The sequence below is a fragment of the Kogia breviceps genome, chromosome 18, assembly GCF_026419965.1.
Source record: "Kogia breviceps isolate mKogBre1 chromosome 18, mKogBre1 haplotype 1, whole genome shotgun sequence".
In the NCBI taxonomy this organism is placed as follows: Eukaryota; Metazoa; Chordata; class Mammalia; order Artiodactyla; family Physeteridae; genus Kogia; species Kogia breviceps.
Window position 1 is genome coordinate 13,980,965 of NC_081327.1, and position 26,516 is coordinate 14,007,480.

At 38.3% G+C, this 26,516-nt stretch overlaps 1 protein-coding gene and 1 long non-coding RNA gene across 5 annotated transcripts in view; one reads left to right on the forward strand and one right to left on the reverse strand.

Moving 5' to 3' along the window:
• ZFP82 (ZFP82 zinc finger protein) overlaps nucleotides 1-17,767 on the reverse strand; it is a 43,004-nt gene extending 25,237 nt beyond the window's left edge. For 2 of the 4 annotated variants that reach the window (XM_059045043.2, XM_067019132.1), the window contains exon 1: nucleotides 152-279. Coding sequence is in view for 1 of the 4 variants with exons in the window: in XM_067019134.1 (XP_066875235.1) it covers nucleotides 17,724-17,744 (21 nt within the window). In the remaining 3 variants the exon portion in view is untranslated. Of the gene's footprint in view, nucleotides 1-151; nucleotides 286-17,723 lie in introns of those variants that run through there. The other 2 variants (XM_067019134.1, XM_067019133.1) reach the window with 2 other exon arrangements.
• LOC136793038 (uncharacterized) lies at nucleotides 1-23,667 on the forward strand. Its single transcript, XR_010837767.1, has 3 exons — nucleotides 1-175; nucleotides 22,646-22,709; nucleotides 23,345-23,667. It is a non-coding gene; the product is annotated as an uncharacterized lncRNA (long non-coding RNA).
• Nucleotides 23,668-26,516: the final 2,849 nt, after the last annotated feature.

Consider the following 26,516-nt stretch of genomic DNA (forward strand, 5'->3'; position numbering starts at 1 on the left):
CCTCCGCGGTTCTCACGCCCACTCGGGGCTGAGATGCTGGGCTCCCGACACTGAGGTGCTGCAGCGCTTCCCTTCCCTCTCCCTCATCCCCGGGCCGCAACGCCTTTCCTACCCATGGCCAGAACAAATGCTCCGAGCCAGGACTGCTCACCTGGGGCGCCGAACCCGTCTCACGGTAATGCCCAGTGGATGAGAGCGCGCGACACCTCAAGCAAGTCCACAGCCCCGGGGGCCTAACGGGCCGCGCGCGGGGCTTGTTGGGAGCGCAGGCTGCACGCACTGAGTGCGCAGGCGCGGCCGAACTCCAGGGGGCGGAGCATCAGTGAGTGAGCTGCTTTGAGTGGGATGTATCGAGTGAGCCCGAGATCCAGTCGCTCCGCTGCGGGGCGGGGTTCTCGGCTCTTTGTCCTGAGGAAGTCGCGGCAGGGCCTGGAGCGGGGCGCGGACGGACGACAGGCGCATTAAAGAGGGATGTGTATGCGAAAATAGGACTCTCCGCGGGGCCAACCGGAGAGGTCTATGACCAAGAACAGCGCTTGTGTATCTGTCTTTGGAGTGGTTCTGGGTGCGATTTTTTTCATTGAATGTGGCTGGTTGTGTTTGAGATGGTGCAACTGCTGGGATTGGAATGCGGTTTTTGAAGATTTTATGACTGGCATTGTGTCGGGCTGTGTCGGACTGAGAATGTTGTGAGGGCCTGTGAGCTAGTGGGGCTGACTGTGAGTGCATGAGGTTGCGTTTCTGTGAACGTGTCTGTAATTGAGCATTTATGTGGCTCGGTTTTGATAGATTGGTTTTTCTTGGGCCTTCTCTGCAGACCCTGGATATGAGTCACTCAGTGTGTGTCTGAGAAACGACCTGCCTGATTGTGTGGCGAGTGTGTGTGCTTCTGGTATGTTCCTGCAGGACTGTGAGGAGGTGGCTGTCTGGATGATTGGATGTGACCAGGAGCCTCACTCTCCTCAGCTCTGAAACAGAGAAAGGAATATTGCATCTTCAAGGAGCATCAACTTTACTGAAGGATTTAGTGAAAAAACGGATTTTTCTGGGAAATTATTTCACATTTAACCACAGGTTTCTTATGGAGAAAAATGAAAATAAGCATTACTTTTAAAATAAGATTTCAAAGGAAGTTCCTGCATAGAGTAGTTGATTTGCTTCTGCCCCAAATTCCCATGAGTGGGCTTTCCCTCTCTCATAGTGTTAAGGGGATTTTGTTAGGAAGATTTAAGAAGCCCTAGTCTGAAAAAACATCTTTACACAAAAGAGAAGCAGTATGGCTAGAGCAGACAGTCCAGGATTAGGAAGTCAGATATCTTGAGTTCTGGATCAGACACTATTTTCCCTTTCTTAAAGGAGGGCAAGAAAAGACTCAAAGCATGCGTCCATACTGACATTACTAATTCAAATTTAACATTACAGGGTTTTATTCTTACCTTTTATTTTATATTTCTGCTTCTTTTCTCTAACAGAAATCCTAGTTCCTAGTAATATTAACATATTTATTTATTTCCCTTAGCCAAGAATTGCTATAAAATAGTTTAAAATTGTAATACCAATATTATTACTAACAATCAAGCCAGTAAATATAATTTTAGACTGTAGTTCTTTTAAAGCAGGGGTTGGCAAGCTATAGCCTATTATTGTATAGCTAGTGAGTATCTATGGTGTCTGTGTTTTTTTAATGGTTTAAAAAAATCAATGATAATAATAAGAATATTTCATGAGGTGTGAAAATTATATATTTCAATTTCAGTGTCCTACACAAAGTTTTATTGGGACATAGCCATCGTCCTTTATGTATTGTCTATGGCTACATTTGAACTACAAGGGCAGAATTGAGTAGTTAGTGTAGACTGAATGGCCTGTGGCTTCTCATTATTCATGGTAGTTACATTCTATAAAGTTGTTGCAAACACTTAATTAGTGAACTGTTGCTCCTAGCAGAGATACAAAGTTAGTTTCCTATAAACATCTGGTTACAACATTTTCCTCAACCAGTCAATACATAACATTGTTTTATGTGTTTCTATTTAAAGACACTTTTTATATGTTATTGATTTATTGACATTGAACTCAAGGCCAAAAACAGCATAACTCATTCCTGAATGAAGTTTATCTAACACATGTATTGTCTCTGTAAGGCACATCTCTGTAATCCTTCTTGCCCTTAGGAACACTAGACAGCACTTCAGCATAAACTTGGGGACCATTTTAAACAGCAAAATCACCAACAAAAAGCACAAAGATGAGGGACTTCCCTGGTAGTCCAGGGGGTAAGACTCTGTGCTCCCAATACAGGAGGCCAGGGTTCAATCCCTGGTCTGGGAACTAGATCCTGCAAGCATGCCACAACTAAGACCCAGCACAGCCAAAAATAATAATAATAAATAAATATTTTTTTAAAACCACAAAAATGAGAGGAAAAAAGTAATACTAACCACACTGAGAAAAGGATACTTGTTTATGGTATAAGAAACAAGGGCTTCCCTGGTGGCGCAGTGGTTAAGAATCCACCTGCCAATGCAGGGGACACAGGTTCCAGCCCTGGTCTGGAAAGATCCCACATGCCATGGAGCAACTAAGCCCATGCGCCGCAACTACTGAGTCTGCGCTCTAGACCCCGCAAGCCACAACTACTGAGCCCGTGTGCCACAACTACTGAAGCCCGCACGCCTAGAGCCCATGCTCCACAAAAAGAGAAGCCACCGCAGTGAGAAGCCCGCACTGCAACGAAGAGTAGCCCCCATTCGCTGCAACCAGAGAAAAGCCCGTGCTCAGCAGCGAAGACCCAACGCAGCCAAAAATAAAATAAATAAAATAAAATAAATTAGAAAAAAATAAAGAACAGAAACAAGAAGGCAGAGGGTCCTCTATTTGACTTCAGCTGAGAACATGTGTGGCGGGAGACTCATTGGTCATCAATTTTCACATGCCAACGAATGACCAAAAAGGTGCTGGGAGTATTGACTCTGGGGTTACAAATGAATTTTAGCAAGTAGGTTAGTTTGCAAATATGGAATCTGCAAATAATGATAGACTGCATTTACTATCTGGCCTTTTACAGAAAAAGTTTGCTGGCTCCTGTTTTAAAGTATATCCTTAATTACAGAGTGTTTTAAAACTACTTGAAATAATTATTTTCCTGTGCCATCAATAAATTCCGTAATTAATTATAACCCATTAACTAAATTAAAATCCATAAACAAGAGAAAAAGAAGAATGCCAGCTAATAAGTTTGTTTTACATGGCTGTGAACTCTGCTTCAAGTACATTTACAGTATTTGGATTTGATGAAGATTTTTGTATAGTTTGATGTTTTCCTTTAAGTTCACATTCATTTCTATTGTCTTCTCTCATGTCACCAATCATCTGCAGTTAGGTAAGATAGTGACATTGTTAAAATGGATACATCTTCATGGCATGAAGGCTAGCCATTGGTAGGATAATATTATAACACAATTTATCAGGCAATACTGAGTTTTCTTTGAAGTCAGTCTCTATCTGATTTTTCCCAATGCTTAATGTTTGCCTTGCCTGCTGCTGACCAGCACTTCTGCTTCTTTACAGAGCCTTGACACTCATAGTGCCATTGCATTGGTAGAAACAAGGTGCCCAGAGAATAGCTTTTCCAAAGCTGGGCAATAGCTGGGTGAATGAGTTCTAATTACAGAAGATGTGCTGGTAGTTTGTGTGCATCCTGAAATGTATTTCTACTGGTCCCTCTCCAGGGAGGGAGGGCACTGTTGCACTGCTCACTCCTTAGGTGTAGATTGCCTAGACTAAACCTCATATTTGCTTACTAAAGAGTTCTGCATCCAATTTCGGTGTGTGTGTGTGTGTGTGTGTGTGTTCCCCACACCACCAAGCAATTCTCAGACACCAGCAGAGTGTCCTGCAGTTGGACTCAATTCTGACTCTGTGTACCTGGAGATAGTGTCAGATCCCAGAGATTAAGGACTCAGTCCTACACCTCCCCACCCCCAACTTCAGATGCCAGTTGCAGGCATCTGGCATCCAGGTTATCACCTGTGCCTCTGACCAACTGGTTATAGATTGAAGGTTCGAACAACCCCCTCCTTAGGTTTGACTAATTTGCTAGATTAGCTAACAAAACTCACAGGAACATTTTACTTACTGGATTACTGGTTTATTATAAAACAATATAACTCAGGAACAGCCAGATGAAGGAGATGCATAGGGAAAGGGCACATAGCTTCCATGCCCTCTCTGAATCTCCATGTGTTCTTGCACCACTATCCCTGAATCTCCACATTTTCATCAAATCGGAAGCTCTCTGAACCCCATCCTTTTGGGTTTTTATGGAAGTTTCATTACATAGGCATGATTGGTTAAATCATTGGCCATTGGTGATTGATCCAACCTCCAGCCCTCCTCCCCTCCCTGGAGGTCAGGGGTGTGGGACTGAAAGTTCTGACCCACTAATCACATGTTTGGTTCTTCTGGCAACCAGCCTCCAGCCTTAGATGTGGTCCATAAGTTACCTCATTAACATACCAAGAGACATTTTGATCACTTTCAGCACAGGATATTCCAAGGGTTTTAGAAGCTCTGGTGCCAGAAACAGGAAAAAGACCAAATATATGTTTCTTATTATAAATCACAATATCACACTTACTCTCCATCATCATTGTTGCCATGAGCAGGTATGTTTCTGAGTGTGAAGTGCTACTCAGGACTGGCAGGACAAGGCATTCTCTTAGTGACTTCAAAGCCTATGAGAAATTGCAGGGAATTCCCATTGTGGTCCAGTGGTTAGGACTCTGCACTTTCATGCCGAGGGCGCAGATTGGATCCCTGGTTGGGGAACTAAGATCCCTCAAGCCACAATGCGCAGCCAAAAAAGAAATTGCAAATGTATTCGTATCTTTACTGCAAATTTTCACATATTATTTAATGTAATGAAAGAAAGCAATAACAAACAGTTGAACATAGCAATGGAAAAAGGATATGAATAGGCAACTAATAAAAGAAAAAATGCTGCTAATAAACACAAATTTAATCAAGTTAGTGAGAAGAAATATCTCAAAAGAAATTGTTAAAATGAATTTTTTTTAATTAGGAAGAGAAAATTTTAAAAGATGTAGAATACCAAGGTAGGCATGGAAGTGGAAAACAGCCATACTCATGAGCACTGTTTAGTAACATGTCTCAAAGGCCAGTAATTCAACTTTTAAGAAGTTATCCTAAGGAAAATTGGGACAAATGAACAAATATATGTGTGAGTGCTTGTTCACCACAGCATTGTTTATAATACTGGAAGTAATACCTGATCAGGGAAGTAGTTAAATTTGGGGGTCCCTATATAAACTATTAATCTAGACAAAAGATACTATATAGAGATTTGTCTGGAGGTGAATAATGTATAAGTATATATTATTTCCAGATTAAATTAGATTGTGCAACTCACCTAGACCGGAATGACCTTTATTATGTTCTCAGGGAAAAATTTACTTCCTAGATATCCACAATAAAAGAAAAGAGTAATGAATCTATTTGGTATATTATGAAATCTATTCATGTAATCAGTGTTTAAATGTCACTTGAAATTTTCTTATATATTATGAATAACACACTTAAAATAACATAATGAACATTTAATTTATTGCATACCCTTAACAAATATGCAATTTAATGGATAAATAATTTTTTTGTACTGGATGTGGCTCTTTATTTTATACCTACATATTGATAGATTTTCCCTTGCTAGGGAAGTGGTCTCATTCTTTCTAATGTAAGGAAAAGTTATGTTAGATATTTGACATTGTTCATAGTCCCTGAAAAAGAAAATGTGACTCCATCTTATGCTTGTTTTTTTTTTTTTTTTTTTTTTTGTGGTACGCGGGCCTCTCACTGTTGTGGCCTCTCCCGTTGCGGAGCGCAGGCTCCGGACGCGCAGGCCCAGCGGCCGTGGCTCACGGGCCCAGCCGCTCCACAGCATGTGGGATCCTCCCGGATCGGGGCATGAACCCGCGTCCCCTGCATCAGCAGGCAGACTCCCAACCACTGCGCCACCAGGGAAGCCCCTGCTTGTTTTTTTTAGGTTTTGAATTATATACTGGCCTGCAATTCATTTCATACAGAAAATGACTGCAAAGTTTCATTTTCCAAATAGATGACGCCTTCAGTGCATTCTTTCTCTAGCCTATGTTCTGGAAAAGGGGCCAAGGAGGAGGTTACCAAAGCATAATTAACATATCGGGAAGATGAGCTTCCTAGCATTTTAGAATAAACCTGGGCCACCGGCAGAATATTTGGCTTCTTGCAAGTAGAAAATACACTTGTGTTCTCTTGTGAGCCTAGAAGATGAGTCCAACTTACCTTATTAGAGATTTTTCCCATTTCTCTGTTCAGGAAACCACCTGCTTTCTTGTCTGTATTTCTCCTCTAATGGAGATATACCAATATGAAGAAAAATAAAAGTGATTTGACTTGATGCCTCTGCTGCAATTTGGACCATTATTTTTCCTCTGATACAATAGTTTTCTCAGCCTAAATACCATTTCAGGCCGAGCGATTCATAAACAAAAACATAATCTCAAACTATGTAGGAATATGAGTGCAGAGTAAAGTTGTACATACGCTGTTTAGGCCAGGGCAGTGAGATACCACAGAGAGAGAGAGAAAGCTCTTCGGTTTGGGACTGGGGATTTCAGGTTGGTGGTCATGGTGGGAGATTTCAGCGATTGGTTTCTGAGCTAACATAGCATATTGTTCATCTATAGCTATTTGAAAATCCTTGGAGATTTGCTGGAGAGGGATGACAAGTGGCCATTCTTTGTACTCAAGTACAAATAATTGTTACCACTCTGCTTCCTTTAGATTTTAGTACTTAGAAAAGCAAACTACATCTTTTATCTTGTAGACAAATCTATGACCAAAATTCCAGTGTCCCTCCTATGCACCTTATGATGCTGTCAGGTAAGTCTCTGGGCCAGAGTTTCTCAACCTTGGCACTATTGACATTTTGGGTCAGATAATTCTTTGTTGTGAGGGCTTTTCTCTGTGTTGCAGGGTGTTTATCAGCATCCTTGGCCTGTACCAATGAGATTCCAATAGCATCACCTCTGCTACCCCCAGTGTAACAACCAAAAATGTCTCAAGATATTGTCAAATGTCTCCTGAGGGTTGGGGGTTGGGGAAGGAAGGGGCTGCTCGGGTTGAGAATCACTGTTTGATGTCTAGGTTACTATGAGGATCTGAGTCTCTCTTAACCAGAAGACTAATAGTTGAGTATCATTAATTGGGTTATTGCTGTCAATCCATAGCTCTAGACAATTCTCATTAGGAACAGATATCTTGCTGTTAGCTAGAAGGACATACCCCATGAACAACTCTGTAATTCTATCATCTTACCAGAGACCCAAGAGGTGCAAGTACCCAACCAAGACTGAGAGAGTCAAATTCAGAAATATAATGAGATATGAAAGGGTTGCAGCCTCTGTCTCTTGTTATAATTTAATCATCGACATATTTTGGTTGAAAAATATATTGAAAAAACCCCTCAGCCTAGGAAACCCTAAGGCAAGTCTTAAAATTCATTGTTGGTTTTTTTTGTTTATTTTTGTTCTCTTAGAACATTTTTGCACATTTTCTTTCTATTCTCTGCATTTTATTCTGTGTGGGGTGCCTCCTTTGCTAAAATAGTCAGCTTTTAAAAAAATAAATTTATTTATTTATTTGTTTTTATTTTTGGCTGTGTTGGGTCTCTGTTGCTGTGCGTGGGCTTTCTCTAGTTGCGGTGAGCAGGGGCTACTCTTCGTTGTGGTGTGCAGGTTTCTCACTGCAGTGGCTTCTCTTATTGTGGAGCATGGGCTCTAGGCGCACGGGCTTTAGTAGTTGTAGCACATGGGCTCAGTAGTTGTGGCTTGCGGGCTCTAGAGTGCAGGCTCAGTAGTTGTGGCACATGGGCTCAGTTGATTAAATGGTCTTCTCTTCCAGACTTTACACCTTTGCTTCAGCAAGGAAAGAACTTCACTAGTTTACTCAGCTTGGGGTACTGGATTGGTGAGCTGGTAGCATCCATGAGCAGCTGGGGCTTGCAATCAGGGTCTCTAGATGGGTGAGGCCATTGCCCATGCTCTGAGGTCTGGGGTTGCCACTGCCTAGGCTCTTCTGTTGGTTGGAGTCACTAGCTGGGCTCTGTAATCACTTCTGGTCACATGGGGGTATCAGGCTGTGTTCCCTGACAGGGCAGTGCCACTGGCTGGCTTCTGTGATTGGGCAGGGTGGCAGGCTGTGCTCTGAACTGATCTTGGTTGGCTGGGCCTCAGGCTGTTCTTCCTGACTAGATGCTGCCACTGGCTGGAGTCTAAGTTCAGGCAGGGCCATAGGCCAGGCTTCATGGTAGGTTGGGGCCTCAGGCTGTACTCTGCAATCAGCAGGGTCTGCAGGTTGTGCCCCAAAGTTGGGTGGGGCTGCAGGCTGGGCTTTGTGACTAGGTACACCATTGGCTGTTCTCCACTATTGGGCATGGTCACTGGACAGGCTCTCTGGTTGGGCAGGGACTCCTGCTGTACCCCACAGTTGGGCGGGTCTGGAAACTGTGCTCCATGGTTAGGCTGGGTCATTGTTCAGTCTCCGTGACTGGGTGGGGCCACAGTCTATGCTTTGCAATTGGGTGGCATCACTGGCTGAGCTCCCTGCCTAGTCAAGGACCCAGGCTGTTTTCAGAAATTGGGCAGAGTTGTGGTCCGGGATCTGCTACTGGGTGGAGTTGTAGCCTGGGCTCTATGGTTGGGCCATAGGATGTGCTCTGCAGCTGCTGAGCATTTACGGCTACACTCCCCAGAGGAATGGAACTAGATGCTATGCTCAGCTATTTGGTGGTACTGTTAGTTTGCAACCCTGCCTGGATAGGCCAAAGGATATGCTCTATGGGTCCTAGGTGTCTGTGGTCAGGCTTCCTGGTGGGATGAGACTGGTAACTATGCTTAGCAGTTCCTCTCCTGCCTGAGTGGAGCCACAGAATGGGCTCCATGGCCAATATAGCTCATTGGCTGGGGATCCAAATCAGGTAGAACTGCTGACTAAGCTCCCTGGCCACGGGACCACTAGCTCAGTTTTACAGGTGGGGAAAGCTACTAGCTAGGATCTTTGCTCAGGCACTGCTGTAAGCAGGAATACAGTCTGTAAAGATCTAAATGCTGGTTGCTTCTTTGTCCACCTCCCTTCTTCATCTCTATCTGATCACTTGTGGTAGAACTCTGTAGGCTCCCCCAGTGAATCCCATGAGGTAAGACCTGAGTGGGTTTCTGGAAAGTGTCCCACAATGGTGGGGAAGCTACATGTCCACCTTGGGTCCTCTTTTTCCCACTGGAATAACTGTAGGCCTGGGGGGCCTTTCTTGGTACAGTGTTGTGCTGGCCTGGGGGAGGGGCAATGTGGTCAAAAGTAAGCCACTCTTCTTACCCTTCTATTGTGGTTCTTCTCATTCTTTGTGATCAAGCAGGGGTGCTTCAGCTCAACCCTGGGTTCTGGGATTTTCAAAATAGTGTCTTCTCTATGGATAGTTTCTGGTTGGTCTTCTTGTGAGGGGGATTGAAGTTGGGAATGATCGATGATGCCATCTTATGTGCCCAGTCTCTAAAATGTTCAGTTTCCAACAAAAAATTGTGACACATGCAGACAAACCAGAAAGTGTGACCCATACACAGGAAAAAAGCAACAAACAGAAAATTTCACTAATAAGGTTCAGACAAAAACTTCAAAGTAGCCATTATAAATATCTCAAAAGAACTAAGTTAAACCATACTTAAAGAAGTAAAGGAAGTTATGACGAAAATGTCTTACAAAAATAGACAACCCTCAGAACAGGAGAAAATATTTGCAAATTAAGCAACAGACAAAGGATTAATCTCCAAAATTTACAAGCAGCTCATGCAACTCAATATCAAAAAAACAAACAACCCAATCCAAAAATGAGCAGAAGACCTAAATAGACATGTCTCCAAAGAATATATACAGATTGCCAACAAACACATGAAAGAATGCTCAACATCACTAATCATTAGAGAAATGCAAATCAAAACTACAATGAGGTATCACCTCACACCAGTCAGAATGGCCATCATCAAAAAATCTACAAACAATAAATGCTGGAGAGGGTGTGGAGAAAAGGGAACTCTCCTGCACTGTTGGTGGGAATGTAAATTGATACAACCACTATGGAGAACAGTATGGAGGTTCCTTAGAAAACCAAAAATAGAACTACCATACAACCCAGCAATCCCACTACTGGGCATATACCCTGAGAAAATGATAATTCAAAAAGAGTCATGTACCAGAATGTTCACTGCAGCTCTATTTACAATAGCCAGGACATGGAAGCAACCTAAGTGTCCATTGACAGATGAATGGATAAAGAAGATATGGCACATATATACAATGGAATATTACTCAGCCATAAAAAGAAATGAAATTGAGTTATTTGTAGTGAGGTGGATGGACCTAGAGTCTGTCATACAGAGTGAAGTAAGTCAGAAAGAGAAAAACAAATACTGTATGCTAACACACATATATGGAATCTAAAAAAAAAAAGGTTCTGAAGAACCTAGGGGCAGGACAGGAATAAAGATGCAGACGTAGAGAATGGACTTGAGGACACTGAGAAGGCAAAGGGTAAGCTGGGACTAAGTGAGAGAATGGCATGGACTTATATATACTACCAAATGTAAAATAGATAGCTAGTGGGAAGCAGCCACATAGCACAGGGAGATCAGCTTGGTGCTTTGTGACCACCTAGAGGGGTGGGAAAGGGAGGGTGGGAGGGAGACACAAGAGGGAGGAGATATGGGGATATATGTATATGTATAGTTGATTCACTTTGTTATAAAGCAGAAACTAACACACCATTGTAAAGCAATTATTTCCAATAAAGATGTTTAAAAATAGACAATATAAATAAAGAGAAAGAAATAAGAAAGCCAAATGGAAATTCTGGAGTTGAAAATAACAATAACCAAAATAAAACATTTACTAGAGTGGCTCAGTAGTAGATTTGAATTGGTGAAGAAGGAATTAGCAAACTTGCAGATTGATAGAGATCTAACAATCCAAAGAACAGAGAGAGAAATGAAGAAAAGTAGACAGCGCCTCAGAGAAATATGGGACACCAGTAATATGCATAATGTGAGTAACACAAGGAAAGGAGAGAAGGAAAAGAGCAGAAAAATATTCAAAGAATTCACACCAGAAAAATTCCTAAATTAGATGAAAAACATGAATTTACACAGTCAAGAAACTTAATGAACTGCAAGATGGATAATCACAAAGAGATCAACACATAGAAACATCATAATAAAAACACTGAAAGATACACACAAAGAAATCTATTGAAAGCAACAGAGCAAACCAACTTGTAATGTATAAGAGAACACCAATAAGATGAATAGCTGACTTTTCAATAGAACAAATGCAGAACAGATAAAAACTGAGAGATTTATTTACTAGCAGATACACCTTATAAGAAATACTACAGGGGGACTTCCCTGGTGATCCAGTGGTTAAGACTCTGTGCTCCCAATGCAGGGAGCCTGGGTTCGATCCCTTGTCAGGGAACTAGATCTCGCATGCTGCAACTAAGAGCCTGCACGCTGCAACTAAGGGCCCACATGCTGCAAATAAAAGATCCTGCCCACATGCCACAACTAAAAGATCCTGCCCACGTGCTACAACTAAAAAGATCCCACATGCTGCAACGAATATCCCACATGCACCAACTAAGACTTGGCACAGCCAAATCAATCAATAAATATTTTTTAAAAGATAAGAAATACTACAGGAAGCTTTTCAGGTTAAAAGCAAGTGACCTCATACAGTAATTCAAATCCACATGAAAAGAACAAAGAGTACCAGTAAAGATAACTACATAATTATAAAAGTATATAAATGCATATTTCTTTTCTATTCCTCTCTTTACTCATTTAAAAAATAATTGAATAAAACAATATGTATATAATAGTATTTAGGACCTGTAACATATAGAAATATATTTTCCAGTAACAGCACAAAGAAGGTGAATGAGAGCAAAGATGTACCAGGCTAAGGAAACAACACCCAATAAAGGGTGGAAACTCGAATCCACAGGAAAAAATGAGACCCATAAATGGTCAACAAGAAGGTTACTATAGCAAACTCTATAAATATATACTTCTCCTTTCTTATCTCAGCTTCTTTAATAACATAAAACCATGTAAAGCAATAGTTAAAATAATGTATTGTGGGATATGTAGCATATATAAGTATAATATGTATAACAATATAGCAAAAAAAGGGGGAGAGGGAGGGACTTCCCTGGTGGCGCAGTGGTTAAGAACCCACCTGCCAGTACAGGGGACATGGGTTCGATCCCTTGTCCGGGAAGATCCCACATGCTGTGGAGCAACTAAACCTGTGTGCCACAACTGCGGAGCCTGCACTCTAGAGCCCGTGAGCCACAACTACTGAAGCCTGCTCACTCTAGAGCCCATGCTCCACAACAAGAGAAGCCACCACAATGAGAAGCTCATGCACCGAAAGAAGAGAAGTCCCCACTCTCCACAACTAGAGAAAGCCCACTCGCAGCAACAAAGATCCAATGCAGCCAAAAATAAATAAATTTACCAAAAAAAGAGGGAGAGGGAATAGAGCTAAATAGGAGTAACATAACTATATCTCTAAATCTGAAGTAGATTCTGATAATGTAAGATATATATGGTAAGCCCTAGAGCAACCACCAAGAGAATAACTTTTAAAATACGGTAAAAATATCATTAAAAGAATTTAAATGTTATGTTAGAAAATATTCACTTAATGCAAAAGAAAGAAGTAAAGAATAATAGAGGAACAAAAAGGGCATAAGACATAGAAAACAGAAGTAACAAGGTAGCAATAAATGCAACAATATCAATAACATTAGATGTGAATGAATTAAACAATCCAATCAAAAAGCTGAGATTGTCAGACGGTATTTATTTATTTATTTATTTATTTATTTATTTATTATTATTTTTTGCGGTGCGTGGGCCTCTCACTGCCGCAGTCCCTCCAGCCGTGGAGCACAGGTCCCGGACACGCAGGCTCAGTGGCCATGGCTCACAGGCCCAGCCGCTCCGCGGCATGCGGGATCCTCCCAGACTGGGGCACGAACCCGCGTCCCCTGAATCGTCAGGCGAACTCCCAACCACTGCACCACCAGGGAAGCCCCGGTATTTATTTTTTAAAGATCCAACTATATGCTGTCTACACGAGCTACACTTTTGATTTAAAGATACAAAAAATTTAGTTATAAACCAACCATAACAAAGCTGGATTGGCTATACTAATACCAGTCAAAGATAGAGTAAAACATGGGAATTCCCTGTCGGTCCAGTGGTTAAGACTCAGCGCTTTCACTGCCATGGGCCCAGGGTTTGATCCCTGATCGGGGAACTAAGATCCCACAAGCCCCACGGCATGGCAAAAATAAATAAATAAATAAAACAAAAATGTTACTAGAGATAAAGAGGGACCATTTATTATGATGGAAGGGGGCTTCCCTGGTAGCACAGTGGTTAAGAATCTGCCTGTCAATGCAGGGGACACAGGTTTGAGCCCTGGTCTGGGAAGATCCCACATGCCGCAGAGCAACTAAGCCCGTGCACCACAACTACTGAGCCTGTGCTGTAGAGCCTGCGAGCCACAACTACTGAAGCCTGTGTGCCTTGAGCCTGTGGTGCTCCACAACAAGAGAAGCCACTGCAATGAGAAGCCCACGCACCACAACGAAGAGTAGCCCCCACTCACTGCAACTAGAGAAAGTCCGCGTGCAGCAACAAAGACCCAACACAGCCAAAAATAAATAAAATAAATATTTTAAAAATATTATCTATGAAAAAAGGGTCAATCCATCAGGAAGATATAACAATTTGAAACACATAAGCACCTAATAATACAGTCCCTAAATACATGACTTAAAAATTAGAAAAAATGAAGAGAGAAATATACAATTCAACAGTCACAGTTGGAGAATGCAATACCCCATTTTCAATAATGGTTAGAAAAACTAAGTAGAAGATCAGTAAGGAAATGGAGGACTTGCACAACACTGTACACTGACTAGACCTAACAGACATCTATAGAATACACCATCCAACAATTCTGGAATACATGTTCTCCCCAACTACACATGGAATTTTCTACAGGATGGACCACATGCTGGGTTATAAAATAAGCCTCAATAAATTTAAAAGGATTGAAATCATGTGCATCATATTCTCTGATTACAATGGAATAAAATTAAAAACGAAAAAAAGAAGAAAATTTGGGAAATTCACAAATATGTGGAAATTAAAGAACACACTCCTAAAGGATCAATGGACCAAAGAAAAAAATCACAAGAGAAATTAGCAAGTACTTTGAAATAAATGAAAATGAAGACACGGCCTACCAAACTTACAGGAAGCAGCTAAAGCTAATAGCATTAAAATGTGTATATTAAAAAGAAAAAGATCTGAAATCAATAATCTAAAGTTCTGGACTTCCCTGGTGGTTAAGAATCCACCTGCCAATGCAGGGGACACGGGTTCGAGTCCTGGTCCATGAAGATCCCACATGCCACAGAGTAACTAAGCCCATGTGCCACAACTACTGAGTCTGTGCTCTAGAGCCCGCAAGCCATAACTACTGAGCCCATGCACCACAACTACTGAGCCCACATGCCTAGAGCCCATGCTCTGCAATGAAAGAAGCCACCACAACGAGAAGCCCATGCACCACAACAAAGAGCAGCCCCCGCTCGCCACAACTAGAGAACGCCCATGCGCAGAAACAAAGACCCAATGCAGCCAAAATTTTTTTTAATTTAAAAAATAAAAATAAATAAATTAAAAATAGAAAGTGAAAAGACATCTCACGGAATGGGAAAAAATTTTGCAAGTCATATATCTGATAAGGAACTTTCATCTAGAATTATATAAACAACTCTTACAACTTAATAGTAAAAAGACAACCCAACCTAAAAATGGACAAAATATCTGAATAGACATTTCTTCATACAGGCCAATAAGCACATGAAAATATGCTCAACGTCACTAGTCACCAGGGAAATGCAAGTCAAAACTATGAGATACCACTTCATGTATTAGGATAGTTGTAATTAAAAAGACAGATAATAACAAGTATTGACAAGGCTGTGAAGAAATCAGTACAATCATACACTCCTGGTGGAAATATAAAATGGTGCAGCCTCTTTGGAAAACAGTCTGGAAGTTCCTCGAACTGTCAAAGCCATATAACCATACAACCCAGCAATTCCACTCTTAGATATATATACCCAAGAGAAATGAAACTATATGTCCACAGAAAAATTTCATGAATGTTCATAGCATTATTAATCATAACCAAAAAGGGAAAACAACCTAGATGTCCAGCAACTAATGAATGAATGAATGAAATGTAGTATACATACAACAGGATACTATTCAGCCATAAAAAGAATGAAGTACTGACACAGCTACAACATGGATGAACCTTGAAAACATGCTCTGTGAAAGAATGCAGACACAAAAGACAGCATATTATATGATGCATTTACATTAAACATATTGAATAGGCAAATCTATAAAGACAGAAAATAGATTAGTGGTTGCCTAGTGTTGAAAGGTATGGGGGAAGCAACTCCAAATAATTAAAGAATTGTGTTTGAAGTCTCAAAAAAATGTGGGCAAATGAATTTTGATATGCTCATACCATAGACTATTATTATAGAGTAGTCTTCCCTGACTCCCATATTTTTATTATAATTGATATATTACTTAAACGTATGACTCGAGCTTCTTTTTTATTCACTGCCCAACCCTGAATTCTTTCAATCCATTTAAAAATAAAAGTGATAAATCTAGTTACCCTGGTTTAGGAAATATTTCTTAGGATGTAAAAAGCATGAACCATGAAAGAAAAAAAAAAGATAAACTGATTTCATCAAAACTAAAAACGTTTTCTCTTCAAAATCCACTGTTAAGTAAATGAAGAAGCAAGCTACAGATTGGCAGAAAATAGTTGCTGACCATATGTCTAATAAAGGACTTGTATCTTGAATATACAAATAATTCATGACACAATAAGAAGGCAAATAACCCAATAAAGACTGGTAAAAGATTTAACAGATACTACACCAAAAATTATATATGAATGGCATAACAAACCAAAATAGAACAAAAACCCACATGAAGAGATGCTCAACATCACTAGTAGATTAAAACAGTGAGATGTAAATTAAAATATAAATAAAATGTAAATTAAAATGAGATGATACTACACACTCATTAAAATGGTTAAAAATTTTAACTGAAAATATTAAGTGTTGACAAGTTTATGGAACAACTGGAACGCTCAAACATTGATGGTACATATCAATGTTCTTATAAAGTTAAAGATATACTCAGCATATGACCCAGATATGACTTTATTTACCCAAGAGAAATGAATACCTGCTTATACAAAGATCTGCACTTGAATGTTCATAGTAGTTTTATTCACAGTGCCAAAGAATGAAAACCACCCAATGTGCATCAATTGGTGAAGAGATAAACAAATCAGAGTATTTCCATACAATGCTGTATTATTCAGAAAGAAAAAAAAAGAATTAGATAATCTACTGATACACAGAACAACATGAATGAATCTCTAAGAATTATGTTAAATACAAGAAGTCTTACATAATACATTATGTACTGTATGATTCCATTTATATGAAATTCTAGAAAAGTTGAAATTTTTGTGGACAGAAAGTAGATTAGTGGCTACCAGAGGCCAGGGGCAGGGATTAGGGAAGGGGTTGATGACAAAAAGGCATGAAGGAACTTTTTTTTTTTTTTTTGGCTGTGCCACACAGCATGTGGGATCTTAGTTCCCCAACCAGTGATCAAACCTGCACCCCCTGCATTGGAAGCATGGAGTCTTAACAACTAGACCACCAGGGAAGTCCCTGAGGGAACTTTCTGAAGTGAAGGAAACATTCTAAATCATGCTTGTGGTAACAATTACATGATTGTATACATTTTTCAAAAGTTATCAAATTGTACACTTAAAATTGGTGAATTTTACTGCATGTAAATTGTACCTCAATAAAGCTGATTAAACAATGCCAATAAAAAGTAAAACAAATTCTAGAAAAATAGGAGTTACATTAGCAAAGTTTTAAAATCGTCCCAAATCCCCACATAAATATAGAGCAAGCAGCCAGTAAAACCAAAAACCTATTGGCAACATTTAAGTAAAACTGGATGAAACAATTTAATGGGCTCAATTGCACCTCCCCTCAAATTCATATGTTGAAACCCTAACCCCCAGTACCTCAGAATGTGACCATATTTGAAGACAGGGGCTTTAAAGAGATGATTAAATTAAGATGATTAGTGTGGGCCCTAATCCAGTCTCTTCTTATAAGAAGAGGAAATTTGGATACTCTGAGAAACACTAGGGAAGTGCTGGCCCAGTGGAAAGGCTATGTGGGGACACAGTGAGAAGGTGGCCATCTGCAAGCCAAGGAGAGAGGCAGGAAAAGACTTCCTGACATCTTGATCTTGGACTAATAGCAACCAGAACTGTGAGAAAATAAATTTCTGTTGCTTAAGCCACCCAGCCTGTGGTAATTTGTTATGACAGCCCCAGCAAACTAATACAGATAACATCCCCATGAATCCCCAAATAAAAGCAGATAGGGAAAAATCATAATGCAATACCTGCATGGTGAATCTGTGCATCTGTGAAGAAGGAAGCCAAGCAAAGTAATTGGACATCTGAAGTAACCTGAAAACAAGAGAACACCAAAACATATTCACTGGAAAGCACAGTGGGCCAAGTTGAGAACAACAGCTGAAACGGGATGCAGCTTTGCACACACCAATGAGAAAGGAGTGCAAGTTTTCCATGACGGAAGATCTGAAGGAGCTTGTGAAGCTTTGTCTGTGAGAACTTTCAAAGTAGACAGCCCACATTTCTTTCCAGGAGAAAGTTCCTCCCTGAGGAGAAAATGCAAAGAATGGGGAATCATAATTGAGCCAGACAGGGAAAACAGAATCGAAGTCAATGTCCAGATAAAAGTGGGAGGGAGGAAGAGAGCAATTAAGTGTCAGAAAGCCCGTGTGTGTGTGTGTGTGTGTGTGTGTATTTCTTTTTCAACACTGTGTGAAGCCTACAGAAGGAGCTCTGTAGGTATAAAAAATTACCCTGAATCAAGCCTCTTTCTAAAGTGGTTCAGGGAAACTACTATATAAAAATAAGTAACAGAAAGGTATCAGACCAACTCCATAAAAGTTACTATTTTAAAAGAGCGAGCGAGAGAGAGAGAGAGAGAGAGAGAGAGAAAATAAAGAATACAATAACATCCTTACAGACAATGAAAGCATATCAGAAAGATCAAATTTGGAACCTACTATTTCAAAATGAGCTAATATTGCATTTAGAAAATGATACAAAATATGAAAGAACAATATAAATTAGAACCAAAAAAATTCAGAAATGGGGTGCTAACTCAGAAAAGAATTAGAAATAAAAGAGTCATTTCAGAAATATTCTCCTTAAAAAACTAAAAATAGAACTACCATATGACCCAGCAATCCCACTCCTAGGCATATACCCAGAGAAAACCATAATTTGAAAAGATACATGCACCCCAATGTTCATTGCAGCACTATTTACTATTTACAATAGCCAGGATATGGAAGCAAACTAAATGTCCATCAATAGAAGAATGGGTAAAGAAGATGTGGTACATAAATACAATGGAATATTACTCAGCCATTAAAAAGAACAAAATAATGCCATTTGCAGCAACACAGATGGCCCTAGAGATTGTCATACTGAGTGAAGTAAGTCAGACAGAGAAAGACAAATATCATATAATATCACATATGTAGAATCTAAAAAAAGGGTACAAATGAACTTATTTACAAAACAGAAATAGAGTCACAGATGTATAAAACAAAACTTATGCTTACCAGGGGATGGGGGGAGGGATAAACTGGGAGACTGGGAATGATATATCACACTACTATATATAAAATAGATAACTAATATGGACCTAGTGTATAGCACAGGGAATTCAATACTCTGTAATGGCCTATATGGAAAAATAATCTAAAAAAAGAGTGGATTTATGTATTTGTGTAACTGATTCACTTTGCTCTATACCTGAAACTAACACAACATTGTAAATCAACTATACTCCAATAAAATTTTTTTTATAAAAGGAAATAAAGACTCAACCAGAAGGAATACAACAATGACTAAACCAAGAAATGCCTAAGAGAAATAGAAGGTAAAAAAGGAAATTTTCTAAAATTGGAAAGAAATGAAGAAGTTTAAAAAGACTTGAGAGACAGAGAAATATATTGGAGACAGGCAAAGAAGATCAAACATATTAACAGAAGTTCCTGAAGAAGAAAACAAAAGCAAAGGAACAGAATACTAAAAACTTATAATAATAATAATAATACTGATATAAAAAAGATTTGCATATTGAAAAAGTAGATGGTGTACCTGAGGATATCAATTCAGAACAACAAACTCCAAGTCATATTAGTAAAATTACTTTAAAGAAAAGAAAAAAAATATTTGGGCACCTAGGGAGAAATAAATATAAGGGACTTTTTTTTTTTTTTTTGGCCGCATTGTTTAGCATGTGGAACTTCCCCAACCAGGGATCAAACCCATGCCCCCTGCATTGGAAGCATGGAGTCTTAACCACTGGACCAACAGGGAAGTCCATAAGTGACTTTTAAGAGGAAAAAAAAAGTCAGGTTATCATCAGACATTTTGACAGTAAATACAGTATATTTAGAAATATAAAATGGAATAGCATATTTTAAATACTCAATGAAAGAAAATATGAGCCAAACATTTTATACCCAGCAAAACTAAAAGTTATTAACATATGAGTATGGAGAAATATTGTAGGTTAAAAGAAACTTAAAAGACATGTCAAATTTTAAAAAGGGGTAAGGTAAAACATAGTGTTTAGAGATGTACAAATGGATAAATTATAAAGAAACACAAGGAAGAAATAATGCAAGGAAGAAAAGTTAGGAGAGTGGTAGTGGTTACCTTTGGAGACAGGGCAAGGTAATGATTGGGACAGAACACATGGAGGAATTTCTGACTTATCTGGTAAATTTCTATTTTTTGACCTGAGTGATGGTTACAGGGGTATTTGTCTTATAACAATTCATTTGGGTGTATTTTTGTGGTTTTTCTGTGTGTGTTTTAGTTTTGAAATAAAAAAAGATTTAAAAAAACAATGACGAACAACAGAGTCTCAGGAATTATAACTTTTCTCCTCCTTTGCAGCATGTAAACATGGAGGGGAAAAGTCAGTGCTGTTGAAAGCCACTCAGGCCTGAAAACATTTGTATTTGCCGGAAAACTGTTCCAGTTACACAGAGAATGAACAAACACTGGAATTCTAAAAGGATAAGATATCATGCCTACTAGCCCTCAAGCATATTTAGAGCCTGAGTAGACAAAGACTGTATGGGACAGGAATTCAAGCCCTGAACATGGTTTAAGGTAATCTCCAACAGGTACCCTTATCTTCCTGGCAGAAGTAATATTAATTGTTTCTTGATCTCAGGGAATCTTCACAAATAATTATTTTCAAGGTCAATGAGAAGCATGTGGTAAAAGAAACTAAGCCCTCAGTGAAATGAGGTATTATGAAAGAGAACCATCAGAAACACAAGATAGTGACAATAGGCCTTCATTTGAATCATAGATACAAGTTACCAAAGAACTTTGCTTATGTTAAAACTCGATTTTATTTCTTTAAAATATGTGTAGGGAACTATAAAAATTACAGATTTGAAAAAGAACAAAGTAAAACTTTCATACGTGAAAAGTACAATAATCAAAATTAGATACTTATTGTACAGGTTGGGCACAAAATTGGAAAAAACAGAAAAGAGAATTACTTAACTGGAAGGAAGATAAAAATACACAGAATCTATCACAGAGAGACAAAATGAGGCTATATATAAAAGAGAGTTTAAAGATATGCCAGATAGGGTTGGAGTTGCAACTAAACTTCAATATTAGAAGAAACAATAAATGAACAATTTCCAAAGATGATGACAGTCTCTAAACCACTGATTCAAATCCTTCAACCTAGACCCATTATGGAGAAACTGCATAAAATCAGACAATGAGAAAATCTTAAAACAGCAAATAAGAAAGGATAAATCACCTTCAAATTAGCTATTAGACTGACAGCTGACTTTTCACAGCAGCAATGAAAGTTAGGAGAGTGGAATGATAGCTGAAATAAAATACTATCCACTGAAATAAAATAATAATGAGACATAGGGAAAATGATCCCCAATGGAAGTGTTGAGAAACAAGAATGAATGAAAAGCAATATAGGAATTATGGGGGCAAATGTAAATGAAGATTGACTATAAAAACTTATGTCTATGAGGTTAAAAAATAAATATGCAAGAAAACAATAATTTACATTGGTATATGGGTGGATAAATGTAGCTAAAGTACTCTAAGTATGCTCTATTGTCATGGGAGTGAATACAGATATGAACTGTTTTAGACCTTGATAGGTTTTAGTATTCATGATATTTTCTGAAGTAACCCTTAAAGCATAGAAATAGTATGTAGAATTTCCAATAATAGAGGTAAAAAACAAAATGACAATTTTTAAAATCATGAAGAAAACAAAGAGGAAAAAAGAATACAGAGTTGGCAAGATAAACAGAAAAGATTAAAGATGGTAGATTTAAAGCTAAATATTCAGTAATTACATTGAATAAATTAGATCTAATACTATATTTAAAAGACAAAGACTGTCATATTGAATTTTAAAAATGTAACTATATTGCGTTTAGAAAACACATCTATAACTTAAGGATACAAAAAATTGAAATTAAAAAATTGAAATTTAATTAATTGAAATTAAATTATATCATACAAACAATAAACAATTCATGTAACTATGCTACTAGCAGACAACCTAAACTTTAAGCCAAGATGCATTAATAGAGATACCTGTTTGAAGATCTTGTCTGATGTAGTTATCTTGCCATAGTATTACTTTTCTCATGCTCACCTCCCCTTATATCAAGACCATAAATTATAATCAAATCTCAGCATATTCTGAAAGTCAAACCTAAATATCAAAAACATTGTCTAAGGATAATGTAGAGAATATATGAAGAAATACTTTCACCAGTGGACACAACAGTGATTCCAATACAATGTAAAGTGAGCCTATAACTTGGCTATTTAGAGCTCCTTGTGACCCTGGACAACAGACCAAAGGCTGGGGTGGAAGAAGAAGGGTGTAGGTTGGTGTTTGCCAGGCTGATTGATCCTGGCTCTCAAGGGAAAGACAGGTTTGAAATTTCCAAATGGAACATGGATAGAACACAAAGATTCCCCTGGGTCAACTCCTACTTCTAAATCATTTCCAGTAGTAAAAGTTAATAGAAAACTATAATAACCAACAAGGATTCAGATCCTTTTTTCATAAAGGTTCAGGTCACTTTACCTATAAAAGGGAGTGTGTCACTGTCACTTACAAAGAAGACTGGAGCATCTATCTAATTTATATATACCTATATATTATGCTTACATTTCTTTTTATTCTTTTTCTTCTATGTAGGTTGTTACCACTTAAGACAAAAATTACAGAATGTCTACAAAGGATCCTAACAGATATAGAAGAGGTATAGACATTACCCAGCACATTTTCAGTTGAATGGGGGAATGGCTATATTATTTCAAGTGAGGTTTTCATTTTCAGCTGTGGGAAGAATTATGTATGATTATAAGATGTTTATAAGATGCCATCTTATAAACACTGGCCATTCATTTGGCTGCCCAGTTCATGTGTACCCTTGCTATGATGGGAAACATCTGTCTTTAAGAAGCAGAGGCTGGGGGCTTCCCTGGTGGCGCAGTGGTTAAGAATCCACCCGTCAATGCAGGGGACACGGGTTCGAGCCCTGGTCCAGGAAGATCCCACATGCCATGGAGCAACTAAGCCCATGCACCACAACTACTGAGCCTGCACTCTAGAGCCCGTGAACCACAACTACTGGAGCCCACGTGCCACAACTACTGAAGTCCGCACACCTAGAGTCCGTGCTCTGCCACAAGAGAAGCCACTGCAATGAGAAGCCCGTGCACTGCAACAAAGAGTAGACCCCACATGCCGCAACTAGAGAAAGCCCACGCACAGCAACAAAGACCCAACGCAGCCAAAAATAAATAAATAAATAAATAAATATATATACATTTTTTTAAAAAAAAGCAGCAGATGCTGATCCTCACTAATCTGAAAATGTATCTGTCTCCACAGCAGCTAATGCACAGGGATGGAACCTCGGCTTCAGCACGCAAACACACTCCTCTCCAAACAGCAAGCTGATGGTACAAAGGAACAAGGACTGTGAAAATTCCATCTGGGTGATGGGTAACCCCAGGTACACAGGTGGCAGTAGCAGGAACATCCAGAGCCCAGCACCCATGGTGTCAGTAGTGTAAGCTGGGGATTCTGTGTACAACAGCAGCAGTGGTGATCTCACCACACAAGCTCTGTGTCATTATTTGGAGCATTGTTTCTGGTTCTGTATATTTGTTCTTCAGCACATTAAGATTTTCCATGAGCAACTCAAAACCATTTGAATGAAATCTTTATCCACTCAAATTAATAAAATGTAGAACATGTTGACTGTAACTAATGTGTTTCCATTATAATTAGAAATAAAACAAAAATGGCTACAGAAAAATTTTTGTGAGTGATAATTAACTATAACTCTCTCATATTGATTTCTGGACTGATTGAGAAATAGAATATTTTTTTGGTAATGCTTTATTGAAAGAGGCAGCTTGAACCTGGAGTTAAAATGCACAACCTAATACTTCATTCAAACTCTAGATATTTGGACATATACCAGCAGAGGAATGGGTCTGCAGAGTCGGCATAGAGAATCATAGCCTGCTCCAGGAAACATGAGACATGAGAAATTCAGGGTCAAATAAAGGGAGGTAATTTATGTGTTTTAATACATTTCACCAAGGTAATAAATCATTTCTCTTATGACACACAAACAAGAGTAGGGATGAAAACAGGAAGCAGAAATTATCCTCAAAATCCAACTCTTCAGTCTGTAAAAATGGGGAAAATCTGGTAAAAAAGAAGTCCTGCTCAAAATCCACTGTCATCAGGTCTACAACATAAAATAAGACAAGAAAATAAAATAGGTGTAATACTGTGAGATGGGTATATCTTTTATCTGCACATTATAAAAGATCAAAAGAATCTATCACTTTATAATCAATACCCTAATAAAATAGGTTAAACTTTCAGCTATTACTAGCATATCTTAAGGTCTATATATATTATATTTTATGTACATTATAAAGATATTACAGAGTAAGGAGGATGAAGAGCTCTCAAAGAAATTTCAAGACATACATATATATTAATGAATATCCAGTCAGTGTCAATTGTGCATTCATTTGGGATATTCTATATTTAAACTTAATAATTCAAAATATAATCCCAATGAGGATTTTTACTGGAACTGGATTAAAAAATTTTTTAATTCTAATGAAGAAACATGTCTTTATTTTCAGATAAAAGTTATGTAATTATAATATATGTATTTTTATTTACAAGTAATAAGTTACTGAAAAGTATAAATCAAAGATTGCTGGCAAATAGGTCTGAGGATATGAGCATTTAATATATGATAGATAGTATTTTAATTCAGTAGATGAATAGTTTAATAGTTCAATAGTTTAATAATTGTTTCTGGCATAATTGGCTTTATTTCTGGATGAGAACAAGCCAAGATACTATATCACACCATATATAATAATCAATCCAGATGGATTGTGTTAAATCTGTGTGTGTACATACCCACAAAAACACATATATGAAAAACTGCACTTTTTTCCTTTATCCTCTTGTCCTCTGAAATTTTCTATAAGCAATACTTTTCTAAGAAACATGGAAAACATTGGAAATGTTTTGGGAAACCTATTTTATAGAAATAAAATAGACAAGAATATATGAATGTTTATTGCAGACTAAGTTTAAATGGCAAAGAAGAGGAGATAATATGAAATATCACAACTGGGGAAATACTGTAGTTGAGTAGGTATTTGTACAAGCATACTGTGGAATATACTGTAACCATTAAAACAACTAAGTTCAATCATCATTTACTGACTTGAAAGAAAATCCAAAATGTACTGTTGAATGTAAAAAAGCAAATTACAGAGAAATGTATAAAGTATCATCCATTTTGGGGGGTAAAAAATACTAAAATAATTTATTTGCGTTACTGTTTAAGCATGAAGAAATATATGGGGAAGATACACGAGGTTTAGACATTACTCAGAAGGAAATGGACAGAGGGGAAAGGAGTGAGGAATGGAGAGGAGCAGAGATACTGTTTTCTTCTTTTTACTGGCATTGTTTCATTGGTTCGAGTGCAAATGCATTACTTCTGTAATTTTAGATGAGGAACTAAATAAATGACTGTAAAGGGACAAAAGAATATAAAATTTCACTTAGTTCTCATTTTAGTGTAATGCAAAATATTAGAACAGCCTCGTCTTTACTAATTCTTCCATCTGCAGATATGTTGCTCACTCTACTTATCTCAAATTATTAAATATTTTACTTCTTCATGCCTCATAAAAAATAAAGTAGCTCAATGTTTTGTTTTTTAAAGTCCTCTAATATGGGATCTAAGAAAAAAGAGAGTGGGGCATAGAAGGACAGATCTGTAGTAACTTTGGATATATGGATTTTCCTTCCCCAGTATGGTACCATTCAATGTAAGAAGCTGCTTGCTGAGCATGAAAATCGAGGCACAGTAAAGGCCCATCTCAAACACTAACCTAAACCTAAACAAAGCTAAGCTGTGGGACACTTTTTTTTTAAACTTCAGGAATTCTTAAGAAACTTTAGTAGGCTTCCACACTATAATGGCAGAGGTGAGTAGTTGCAACAGAAATAGTATGACATACAAAGGGTAAAATATTTATTTTCTGGCCCTTTACAGAAAGTTTGCTGACCTTTGGTCTAAAACAGAATGCATAATTCCGGTGACATATTCGCTGCTAGAGTGATGGTCTGGCTATTTATATTTCTCAATAGGTTAACTCTTTATTCTTATTTTCAGTTGTGTGTGTGTATACAGTTATATAGCTCAAGAATGGGATTACAACATATAAAATATACCCTAGTTTTTAAATGACATGATGCTGAGAATAAACAACTGCATGTAGAAAATATGGGACTGGATCAAGTCCTTAAAAAAAAAAACTCTATTTGGAGCTTAGCTACTTTATCTCTGAAAATACTTTTCACATCTAAGAAATTCCAGGTAAATTATCTTGTATTTCACTATTCCCCTGCCGCCCTTAAGTTTCCTCGGGGCTAAGGGATTTGTACTATTAAAAACTCCTCCTGTGACCCTTTTGCACACTCACTGCTCTAGTGTCCAGAACAAAAG